The sequence below is a fragment of the Protomyctophum bolini genome, assembly GCF_963924005.1.
Source record: "Protomyctophum bolini genome assembly, chromosome: 18".
Lineage (NCBI taxonomy): Eukaryota > Metazoa > Chordata > Actinopteri > Myctophiformes > Myctophidae > Protomyctophum > Protomyctophum bolini.
In genome coordinates this window covers 29,543,448-29,556,139 of record NC_137879.1, presented here as the reverse complement: position 1 = coordinate 29,556,139, position 12,692 = coordinate 29,543,448, and the positions used below count along the sequence as shown (strand labels likewise).

The 12,692-nt window shown below is 41.6% G+C and overlaps 1 protein-coding gene across 2 annotated transcripts; it reads left to right on the top strand.

The window, feature by feature from the left end:
* Nucleotides 1–2,251: 2,251 nt before the first annotated feature.
* Nucleotides 2,252–12,670, top strand: tap2t (transporter associated with antigen processing, subunit type t, teleost specific). 2 transcript variants are annotated; one of them, XM_080788573.1, is made up of 12 exons: nucleotides 2,252–2,542; nucleotides 3,674–4,210; nucleotides 4,647–4,761; nucleotides 4,984–5,114; nucleotides 5,589–5,794; nucleotides 6,210–6,407; nucleotides 7,701–7,829; nucleotides 8,047–8,235; nucleotides 9,119–9,292; nucleotides 9,502–9,649; nucleotides 11,246–11,382; nucleotides 11,897–12,670. In XM_080788573.1, the coding sequence occupies exons 2-12, from the start codon at nucleotides 3,676–3,678 to the stop codon at nucleotides 12,083–12,085; spliced, it is 2,151 nt and encodes a 716-aa protein (XP_080644699.1). In that variant the 5' UTR covers nucleotides 2,252–2,542; nucleotides 3,674–3,675; the 3' UTR covers nucleotides 12,086–12,670. The 2 variants fall into 2 exon arrangements, with proteins under 2 accessions (XP_080644699.1, XP_080644700.1); XM_080788574.1 differs by lacking the exons at nucleotides 11,246–11,382; nucleotides 11,897–12,670 and adding an exon at nucleotides 10,720–10,806.
* The last annotated feature ends 22 nt before the right edge of the window (nucleotides 12,671–12,692 follow it).

Below are 12,692 nucleotides of genomic sequence, written 5' to 3'. Positions count from 1 at the left end.
GATTGATTTATTAACAGTTTGCAGAATTACAGTACATTTCAAGTTAATGATTCTGAACTCAATAGGAAGAACTTTTAATGATTTTGAGAGTTCAAGGTTGAAGTTAAATCTTATCTAAAATACGGAATGCCTAACGATCCACTACCAGGATCACATCCACCAATGGTGAGGTCAGCTGCATGGATGTTAGGATGTATGCAGTGGTGGAAAGTAACTTTACCTAACTGAAGGCTAAAATACAAAAGAACTCTATAACAACTATGAGAGATGGTGTAGGCCAGGGGTGCCCACACCTTTTTGACTTGAGAGCTACGAAAAATGAACAGATCAACAAGATCTACCCACCAAAAAAAGATATCCCATTGCTGAAAATAGTTACAATTTAACCCGAGGTGGGCTTTGGAATAGCGGTGTTCGTCTTCTTACTACTACGATCTACGACGGCAACATTCGACAAGATCCCGTGGTAAGATTGTGTTACATTACCCTCTAGTGTGTGGCTGTAGAAAGTACACCCCAGCCAGTACGGTTTTGTACAGAGGAGTGCGGAGAGCAGTTAGGGGGTTTAATCGTTTATGAATAGTAGGCCTACGTGTCTTTCTCAGGAACATCTCAGGTCTGGAATCGAACCTGCTATGGCCGCTCCACAAAGCCAAAATTCAGCCCTTGTGCCGTGACATTGTATTCGCAATGCCGTGACCCGGATTCGAACCGGGGTTGCTGCGGCCACAACGCAGAGTACTAACCACTATACGATCACGGCGCGCTACCGGGGCTTGTTCTGTTGGCCCTACTAATTGTGATACAGTAGCTCTGGTCCATAGCTCTAATGCGTTGCATTTAGCGCATTAGAGCTAGGCCTGGAGCTAGGCCTACAGGGACCCTTCTTCGCATTAGAGCTTTGGACCAGAGCTAGGACTACAGGGACACTTCTTCGAGACAAGACATTGCTGGGTTTTGGGGTTCTTCTGACCCGCATGCAGCACACAGACATGCCCCACAAAGCCAAAAGTCAGCCCTTATGCCGTGACATTGTATTCGCAATGCCGTGACCCGGATTCGAACCGGGGTTGCTGCGGCCACAACGCAGAGTACTAACCACTATACGATCACGGCGAACTACCGGGGCTTGTTCTATCCGCCCTGCTAATTGTAAATAACATTTTTTTGTTGTTGCTGGAAGCAATTCTTAGACTTGTTGATTCTTATGATTACCTGCTCTGTATAGAAAATGCCTTTTATTGTACTTTATTATTATTATTATTATGTTAGAACACTCTCTAGTATAGTTGTAGAAAGAACACCCAAGCAGAGCTATAAATCTTTTGACACCTCAGTTTTTAGCTTCAGCCAGCTGAGTGCTTTCACAGAAATGTATGGACTCAGGGACACTTCTTCGAGACAAGATATTGCTGGGTTCTGGCCGTGCACAGACATGCCACAGGGCCACAAAGCCAAAAATCAGCCCTTGTGCCGTGACATTGTATTCGCAATGCCGTGACCCGGATTCGAACCGGGGTTGCTGCGGCCACAACGCAGAGTACTAACCACTATACGATCACGGCGAACTACCGGGGCTGGTTCATGACTCAATCACTTTTGCTATGTAATCCAGAGGTTCTCAAACTTTTTCATGTCAAGGGCACCCTGTTACGCCCAAAATATATATTTGGCTGAGTAGAGTAGACCCCATTTCAAACATTTTAGTGCCAATTTGCCAAAGACCCCCAGAAGCTAAGATTTTAGTTAAAAACATTGTTTTGCCAAGTCAAGAACTCAAGACGTGAACAAGTGTTCACGATTTTTAGTAGGCTAGTAGAAGGTCAGTGCAGCACGAATTAAGTGACATGCTATGAGCTTGTAAATTATAGCCAGCGTATAAAATATAGTTAAAGTGGTTAACATTATCCAATGCCATGCCAGTGCCAAACCCTGGGCTGGTAGCCCCAAACAGCCACCCATAGCAGTGTTCCGTTAGCAAATATTACCTACTAGTGGGGGGGGGCTACTACCAAATGTAAGAAAGACTTCCTGTGGACAACCTCTTAAAAATAAAAATAATAAATAAAAACTAAACAAAAACGCGTGTTGTAGATGTAGAGCATCGTTTAAATGCTTAATTTATAGTTTTAATGTGCAAATGTAGTTTTTCCAAAGTATTCAGCTTACTAGAGGAGAGGGTACTCTTATTTTTAAGAGATCGTCCACCGGAAGTCTTATATTTGCCAAAAAAACCAACAGAACGTACTACTCTATGGTATTACCCAGCGCATGGACTTAATTAAAATACGTCTATAATGAATTATACAGGTAGACGTCTTCGATGGAATCAGACCGTTTTTTGTTGGGTGTTCTTCTTACTTTTTCCAATTGGGTCGACCGTCGAAGACGAACTGCCTTATCGATAGGGGGTAGCCCCTCTCGGAAGTCGGAACCCTCCATAAAGCTCTGCTTGTGGGGCTAGATAGGATGGCTGGGAAACTGGGAAAGTGAAAGTAAAAGTAAAAAGCGTCCTCCAAGCAAGGTCTAAAGTGAGACAACGGTAAGCCTGGGATCAAAATATGGTCTTTAACAAAAATAACAACGTTTCATAGTTTATTAAGTTGTGATGGTATAGTTTATATCTATATAATCAGGCAGGAGCAGAGGCAGAGCGCAACACAACATTTATGAATTGTTTCGCAGACTGTATGTAATAACAAACAACATTCGTGTTCTACTATAGGATTCATTTCTCGTAGCAACTTGCAATGGTCTACTAGCCTACTCTACTTCTCTATACTAAGATTCGCCTACCCATGTACGGTGTACGTTAGCCCTACAAGCAGAACCCAATGGTACTGAAGTTTCTGACATTTTGTAGACCCAGTTAAAGCGATATCCAAATTTCAGAAAAGCTTTATGGAGGGTTCCGAGAGGGGCTAGGTGTACGTGTACCTGTCAAAATACTTCCTTAAGATTCGGCTCAAACAAGGGGTTAAACAAACTAATTTCGCTCCTATGCCATTACATATGGAACGCCCTACCAACAGCCATTAAGAAATGTGAATCCCTAGCCTTCTTCAAATCCGCTCTCAAAAAGCACTTAGGCCTATGGGTGGCTCATGGCTGCAATTCGAAACTGCCCCTGTAAAAAAAAAAAGGAAAGTTCCCCCTCTATTTTTTAGGGGTTCCAATCCATGTCCAGCTTTTAGCAATTTTTAATTGTAACCCTATTTTTGTCCGAACACAAACATTAAATGCCATTGAAAATGAATGGACAATTTTGAGTGTTTGTGTAAACACAAACATTGCTGTAACACGAACATTGTAGTGTATGTATGTACTGCAGTGTATATTTGCACGTCTGTTATGATGAATTGAAAACGGTGGACCCTCTTGTCTTGGATGTGATTTTTTTCTATAGGCCTACTGTACACGAAGTCACGAATTCCCTTTTTTCTAACTGTTTTTGTTGTTGTTTTTTCATTGATGTGTATATTTGTATTGATTGATGTAATAAGATATTATAGGTGGTCAACAGTATATCTTTAAATGTTTTGATGAATTGAGAATGGTGGTTTCATCCTCTTAGCAGTTTTTGTATTGAGTCACCTGTACCTACCTTGGAGGCTTGGACTGTACCCATTCTGCAATCTGTTAATGACATTTTCAATCAATCACTACATTTTAGGGATGGAACGCTGGAGGGAAATCATGGCCGCCTTGGCCGGAGAGAACAGGTGTGTGTTTGTCCTCCTGTGTGACTCTGTGTTGTGGCTGTCACTGTGGCTCTGTGACTGCTCCACTTCAGGAGGACTGCTGGGTCTTTGGGCCTATGCGGCTGTGAGATGGACAATTCTCTACTCTTTAGCCTGGATGTTGACTGATGGGAAGCCCCAGTGTGCACTCAACAGGTGGGTTGCTCTTCTCTGCCTGCTGCCGCCAGCGTTTGAAAGTGGACGGACACTCGTGGATCCTCAGCCTCATGCAGTGCCCTTGTGGAGGGGAGGTGGACTTATCCCAGAACCCAGTACGGTGATCTTGTCCACGATATTGTATGTGGTCGCCTGGGTTTGGGAAGTGGACTTCCTCGGTGGTGGTGGAGGGGCGAAAGGAGATGTTAAAAAAGTCGATGCCAGGAAGGTGCTGACGAGAGTGGTGACGTTTTTCAGACCAGACGTCCCTCATCTGACGCTGGCGTTTTCTTTCCTCATCGGTGCAGTCATCTGTGAGTATGCATCACAAAACTAGTAGGCTACATCATCATGTTATGATGATATACTAGTGTACAGTAGTGCAAATTCAATTCAAATCAGGAATTTGATTTAGTGGATAATGATAAATTATCCATTTGGGGGGCATATGTCAGTACGGTCAGTCCAACATACCAATAGACCGACATACGCCACGCCACATATGGCACAAGTGGCTCCAACATGCTTTGCCAGTTAAAAACTCACTCGTGGCTTCCACGTGCGGTTAGGGTTAGATTAGGTTAAAGTTTGATGTCAGTGTCAGACTAGTGCGTGTCGGACTGTTAGTACGTCAGACCAAAGATATGCATCCATCAATTTCCTTGTTGGGTAATGTATGATGGCAGAGATAAAACTGAATGTGTTAAGACTGTCAAAACAATCTGTTAACCTCTGATTATCTGTTTACAGGTGATACATTCATCCCATTTTACCAGGGGAGAGTTATTGATATGCTGAGTGGTCAACACCTTCACACAAGCTTCACTCAGGAAATCGTTCATCTGTCACTTTTCTCAATTGGAAGGTGATCATACAATAGTGTTTTTCTCTCCCTTGCTCTCTTGCACCAAACAACTTGTACAAAACGCCTATGGTATCATGATTTCCACACACGTAGAATTGAATCCTGCTTTTTTACTTCACTTTGCTGTCTCCAGCTATAATTATCTTATTAGTATATCAAAAGCATTTAGGTGAATGGAACTTTGGAAAGATATCTCACTTTGAATTCTTCCCTATATCCCAGTATGCTGTGCTCTGGGCTGAGAGGAAGCATGTTCATGGTGACCCTGTCCAGGCTGAACAGGCGAATGAAACGGAACCTGTTCCATAGTTTACTGCAACAGGAGATACATTTCTTCGAGGACAACAAGCCCGGTGAGACGCTGTAACAACTCGCAACTCACAACTCTGACAATCATTAACTTTCAGAGACAGGCACAGGGATATCAACACACACAATACAAAATGTTGGTACACTGGAAGTGGAAATTACTCAAAGAAATTGTTTTTATGACGTTAAATCATCATCTTATATGTTTCCTGTTTTCTTCTGCCTCGCGTAGGAATCAGTAGCAGGTATTGGATAGAGCAGAGGAGGGCAATATAGGCAGATAATCAATTTCCCACTCTTTGTGGGAATCGGGAAGTTTCCAACTTGAAGCTTCCTACTTCTTTCAAGATTTTGAGTTCAGAGCAAAATGGACATAATTTGTTGGGCTGATTTCACAGCATGCAAATAATGAATTCACCATTATTGTTAATGGAATGTTACTTTTCCATTGTACCGTGTGTGTGTGTGTGTGTGTGTGTGTGCGTGTCTGATATCATACCCACACAAAACACCTGCAGGAGAACTGTCATCCCGCCTCAGTTCTGACGTGGACAGGATGGGCCGTGCTGTAGCGCTCAATTCTAACGCGCTTGTCCGTGGCCTGGTGAAAGCCAGCCTCATGCTGGTACTGATGCTGAGCCTATCCTGGGAGCTCACAGTGCTCACCTGTATAGAGATGCCTCTCTTGGCCCTTATACAGAAAAAATACATCACCTACAGCCAGGTAGGTAGTGGTACCATGAAATATTTCCATGGAAGCGATTTATCAAATCTCTTAAACGTAAATGCATTTATGCAAACATTGTGTGATTTATCAGCATTTATGTGTGTGTGTGGGGGGGGGTGGGGGGGTGGGGGGTGGGGATTTCACTGCATGTACTGTATGCATAAATTGCAAAAGCATGTCCTTAAAAGTATTAGCATCATACTAAATATATGACACTATATGTATATGTTGTGAGACATGGCCAAAGCATTTCCGGGGGTCTCCCTGGCCTATACCTCGTAGTGCAGAATGATCTGGCAGAGAGAGGAAACACCATGGAACTAATGGCTAATTTGAATCCATGATGTATGATGCCGTTTCCATATTGTTGATGGACTTACAGTATGTCTCCATGTGTTCTTCATACTAATAGGAGGTCAAGGAAAAGGTGCAAGAAAGTCAGGCTAAGAACGCAGAGTTGGCTAAACAAACTATTGAGGGAATCAGAGTTGTCCGCAGCTTCAAGGGAGAGAAAGTTGAAGTGAAGAGGTATAATGATGCACTGGAGGAGATGTGTAATATCAAGAGACAAAAACACATCACCAGTGCAGTCTACCGTCTGATTCGGAGGGTAAGAGGACATACAGTATATGTGACAAAGATGAATCATGGTGCTTTGTTTGGTCCATCTAAACAAAGCTTTAACTGTACTACTGCATTTTTCTTTCTTTTTTTATATGGGGATTTTTTGTGTGGTTTTGCTATTGTTCCCAGTGTAGGGCAAGAAACACAATAATGTTTTGGTTCCGGTTTTGAACCAACTCTTAGGGTTCTGAATCAATTTATTTTCAGTGGAAACACTCTGATCTGGTTCAAAATTAGCCGGGAAAAAATAACGGAACCGGTTCAACTCACTGGAAATGTGTATTCTGAAAATGAATGATAATTATCCCATGTACTCGCCAACCTCACTGACAGTTACGATTATTTACCCATTTAGATTAATCTATTAATGTCAGTTAATGTTGAGTATCACTGCTCAGGTCTATACTACAGACTGTAGCATGTGGTTGTTGTGTCCACTAGAGGGCACTCCAACCAAAATAATAATATTAATAAATTGTGACAATAGTCAATTACTATTGTTTTGTTGTAACAAACATGTGGAATGTCCAACAGGTAATTCTTTATTGCCAAGAATTCTTTAAGGCTTAGGCATAAAATGAGGCATAAATTAGATGGATTCATTGCCCATTGTGTTTTAATGAGCACAAATAGGTATCTGCACTCCAACTTGATATAAACTATTATGAAGTAACTTCTATAAGAAACGTGTAGAATATTTAAAACAGGTTATCAATTTTCAAGCCACATTTTCTGAATCTAATGCAGAGCATTATTTATTAAATATAATCCCATTCCCAGCAATGGAGAAAACAGTTTCTGCTCCAACCAAGCTGCCTGCGATGCTCAAATAGTGCCATGCTAGCTGGGAACAATAGGGATACTTAGGCTGCTGTGGGTGGGTAGTAGGTACTAGTGGGGTCTCGTTTCTTGTTGTAGAACATAAGCATAACAATTGCCGTACAATTTCCTGCAGTGTACGCACATTAAATATTTAGCAAAAATTTTGATTCACTCAAAATATATTTAAGCAATAAGCCACGAGAGGTCTCAGGTTACCGGGTATTTTACACTGGCTGGGGGCGTAGGCAGACCCGAGGTGCACAATTAATCACACGTGATGCATTTGTTTTCGTATGCAGGTGGGCCAGGATGAGGACAATATTTGCTAGTGTCGTCACTCAACACATTTATGAATATAAATAAATAACTTGGTAAATACAGATTCAAAGGGCAATTTGAGCATTCAAAATTATGATTAGTTTTTCCTATGGCTCTTGTCTCTGTGTGTGCCTTCCAGATGGTGAGCCTGGGCATAAAGGTGCTGATGCTGTTCTATGGACGTAATCTGCTGGCCTCTGGTCAACTCAGCATTGGGAGCCTGCTGACCTTTTTCCTCTACCAGAAACCTATGACAGCCAATATGAGGGTGAGTTCTGTTGTCTGTGCAGAATATGGACACTCACAGGAGAGAGTGGTGTGTGTGTGTGTGTGTGTGTGTGTGTGTGTGTGGAATGAATGAATGCAGTATTCACAGATGTTTTACATTGCACAATGACGTATTGATGGCACAGACATGGCATTGTGGTATCAGTGGACAATGCTTTAGTTTAAGTCTAAATATTGTTTGTCTTCTGATCTTCCAGGAGATTTTATATGGCATTGGAGAAACAATGAGCACAGTAGGCGTCATAAGCAAGGTGCTAAACTATCTGGACAGAAAACCACAGTGTAAGGAAGCAGGAGAGCTGGCTCCGGAGAAGCTGGAGGGACGAGTTACTTTTCAGAACGTCAGCTTCGCCTACCCCTCAACGCCCGATAAACCAGCACTCAAGGTTAGAGACTGTTCACTCACTGTATCTGCCCCATTAGAAACGGCTTTTAGTTCATATATAATGTCCATGCATACGTATTCTAATTTCAGTTGTTGTTGTAGGTTGTGTTTGTTTTTTCTGTTTATTTGTAAAAAAAATCCAAATAAAGTCAATCAATCAATAAAAAAAAGAAAAAACGGCTTTTAGGTTAGTGGTTGAAGACTGACATCCAAGCAAAATAACAGAACATTTATGATTATTTAGAAATGTAATTATTAGGCAACTAGGCATTCACTTTTGTATGGCCTATGGCTATGCAGTTATTGCAGTATTATCATAGTGTTAAAGTTCTCAGTCGCCACGAATGATTTCAGTCTTTTGGATTACATGGAGCATGTTGCGCAGCAAAAATAGCTTATTCTATGAGCTCTCAATGTACTTACAGCTTGTAGATGTGCTATTTTTGGGTATTATTTTAGAGCATTTTAAGTGATAAAACTAGCAATACGTTTAGAAGCATCTTCCATCCAATCTTAACCGTCTTGGATATGTCGTATAAAACCAAAAGTTAAAGCCTCAGTCTGTGATTTCTTCACCTGGTTGGCAGTATGTAGAACAGCAGGAACAACGCTACTAAAACTTGATCATTTTACACATTGTGTTAACAGTTTAGGAAACGGTGTTAGTGTGGCGGGCTCCTTTACAAATCACACATTAGGACTTGGTCATATAAACATTTTCAGTCGTGATATTTCTATTTTGCTTTAATTCATGCACTTGTACTAAGCAACTCACCTAGAACGTTACATGTCAAGTTAACGGCATTACGAATCTCAGTCCTCCTTATAATGCTTAGGTCATTCAAAGATATGCACAAAATCCACATGAACCTGTTTTCTACCAGTCTGTGTCGATGGAGCTGTGTCCAGGGAAGATCACAGCTCTTGTGGGCCCCTCTGGTGGTGGGAAGACATCCTGTGTCAGCCTGCTGAGCAGACTGTATGACCCTCAGGAGGGGGAGATCCTGTTGGATGGACGGCCCCTTCACCACTACAAGCACAAATACCTACATCAAAAGGTATAGTTGTATGGCTGGCTGTATGGAAAAGGGATGATCACCAATGCCTCTGACAACATGGTAAAAACATAATAAAGAACTTGCACCTGTGACCATACCTCCCCTTCCAGAATCAACACAATTCTCTTGTAAATGAATAAACGTGCTTGTGATGAATCACTGCTTCTGCTGCTGTTTTCCAACAATCTCTTTCACCTCTCGGATGGCAGGTGGCCCTGGTCTCCCAGGACCCTGAGCTGTTCTCTGGCTCAGTGAGCTACAACATAAAGTACGGCTTGAGGGACTGTACAGAGGAGAAGGTGAAAGAGGCTGCGAGGAGGGCAAAGGTTGAGGCCTTCATCTCTCAACTGGATGCAGGTAACAGAGTTTCCCATGATCATGTGCGAACGTTTCCAGTGCTCCCATAACCCACAGTTTATCCTTGGAAATTATTTCACTTCTGAGTTCCAAGAAAATGATTAATTCCTGGCTACACACACACACGACATAATCTCGGCATTGATTTATTTAGGTTGTTAACGCCCTTTTAACACATTCCGTGTGTTATAGCCTAATATAACATGCCACAGATTATTGTTTACCGGTAATTACCTTTGGAGCATACGCCGAAGTATTTGCGCCTTTGATCCATGAAAATCCCCCTGAAAATAGTCCCATTGTTTGTTGCCTAGCCGAAAAATAATCCACCGTCGTGATATGGAAGAACAACAAACAGTAATGGCGAATGGATCCAAGTGTAAAACCCTGTTCACTTGCATTGAACTAATTTACCCAGAAGCCCTTGCAAGCCAGTGGATAGGTCGATTTCCGGTTACGTCATAACGCGTTGGCCTCGTCATGTTGTCCACGACAAAGCTATTTTTTCGTTAAAGTCATTACAAAACGGCGAATTAAACATACCGTAATACAAATAGCGGGTTTAGTGTATTCCGCAGGGAAAGACAATGGAATGCGTGTGTGTATAGTGGATTACGCAGGGAAGCTGTTAATACATGAATAAAGAGCATTCACATAATTACTGTAACCTCAAATTAAATGTACAGTACTACACATATATTTGGCTGTACCTCTAGTTTGAGGGGTGGTAAACTGGTAGCCTGGCTAAAGCCAGACGCGAATCAGCCGTTGGCAAAACAATTTTATGACAGTGTGATATTAGTCTGGTTTATCAGCCAGGCTAGTAAACTGGTGCACTTAGCCGATAAATACCCAGTATTGCCGTGGATATAATGTTCCTGATGTGAGTGTGTGTCACGTTTATTCTGCAAGTTAATGGCCATGACAGCCATAACTGGCTAACAAATACACCCCTCTTCCCGTTTATTTAAAGAACCATATAGACTGCTCATATCATAGACGAAAAATAAATGGCTAAATAAAATTAGTCAAAATACAGACTTTGTTGATGGGTTTCCCCTTTTCATTAGGCTAGCTGTACCGCTGGGTGTCAACTTTGCAAACCCATCAGTGCCATTCACTACCAGTACCCATTCACTGCCAATGAACATTACTAGTTGAGGACCACCGCACAGGAGGAGAGCTGTTGTAGTCTTATGAGGATTTGGTGATTGATGACTGCAGATTTTTAGAATAAGAAACAATTTATAGTCCTGTACGGGGCATATACGTACATACAAGGAATGTTTGAAAGGGTGACAACTGTTCACAGGGGTTGACATTAAGGTCTCAGACAGAGGCAAGTACAGGTCATGTTCTACTTGCCCACAGGCCATGCCCACTTGCCCGAAAAGTAAACCTTTATTTAAAGTTTTATTTATCTACCAGGGGCAGGTGGGCAACCCTTATTGCCTGGTTCACTTCAGATGGAATAAACAGAATTTATGTTTTATGATGATGGCAACTGGCAAGTGACATTTCTGTTCCAAATGTTTGCTGGGTGTAAGGACAAACAACTGTAAGACAAAGAGCTACATCCCATGTGTTTGTGTGTAGATGTAGGGGAACGTGGTGGCAGCCTTGCTGCTGGACAGAAGCAGTGTATAGCCTTCGCCAGAGCTCTGGTCCGACAACCTCAAGTCATCATCCTGGATGAGGCTACTAGCAACCTGGACGTTGACATACAGAATTCCGTATGTAGAAAAGTCTCAGAGTGTAGTGAAAGCATATGAGAGAAAATATATTGTGTTATATTTGTGAAAATGTGTTTTAACACCAAACCATATTTTGGAATCTCATTTTTTGAGGTGCGCTAGCCCCTCCTATATTTAGCTATAGTGTAGATTTTCGTCTTACACAAACATTAAATTCACATTGACAATGAATGGAGAATTCACGTCATACAGTATGTGGACGAGCAAATCGCCTATTTTTGTCATACACAAAAATGTATTCCCATTGACAATTAATTGATGATGTATGATGATAAGAGCACCCCTTTTTATTGTGAATTAGAATTAAAAAATACTTTTTTATTATTATTATTATGGGATATGACAGTAAAAGGTACCAATTAGGTTGGAGCCAATTACTTCAGACTGGCTGAAAGTACACTTGCAATGTTAATAATTATAACATAAGACATGGGCTTCTTTCGTTAAAGATACTAGTTTACAGTATTGACAAAAGACCACTCTTGTGTTTTAGGTGGTACAGGAGATTATGGCTTGTGGCCAAACAGTGTTGGTGGTTGCCCATCAGCTGAAGACTGTGGAGCACTGGGCACATCACATCATCTTCATGGAGAATGGAAGAATTGCGGAGCAGGGCACGCATCAAGAGCTAATGGCCAACAAAGATCGCTACTATCGTTTGAAAGAGGGACTATTCAGTTAAGGACATACTGTGTAATATTCAATTTAGTAATCTGTTTTAGCGACACCCCTTGTCATTACTGCGTTCGTCTATAGAGCGCCGAAGTCCTGACGTCACTCGCTCATCCCCTGGTTCTGCCTGGTTCACAGAAGTAATTTCTCTATGGAGAATAACATGGGGTCATCTTAAAATCGTTTCATATAAGCGTTGTGGTCCAAAAATAAACAAGCTGTCTCTGCGTTATTGTCAGGAAGGTGTCTCTGTATCGTTTATGACAGTCAGTCAGTCAGTCATATTTGATACAGTCTGTTTCTAGCGAAAATGTAACTAATTCAGCAGCAGTAACATTAGCGATCTAAAATACCCCTATGGGGATTACAATGCAAATAAAAAGTACATGAACCCGTGGATTTGCGCCCTCTACCAATATTGACGTCAGACTTCGGTGTATACCAGGCTCATGAGGAAGTGACAAATTCCCTGCAGTTCACTGGCTGTTCACTGGATTACCACTAGTAATCATCGTCATAAATACTTTATGCTTTCAATTTCTACTTTTTTTACTGTGTAACCTTTTCAATAAAACAAAAGTTCAATTTGATATAATTATTGACTGGCGAAAGTTTCA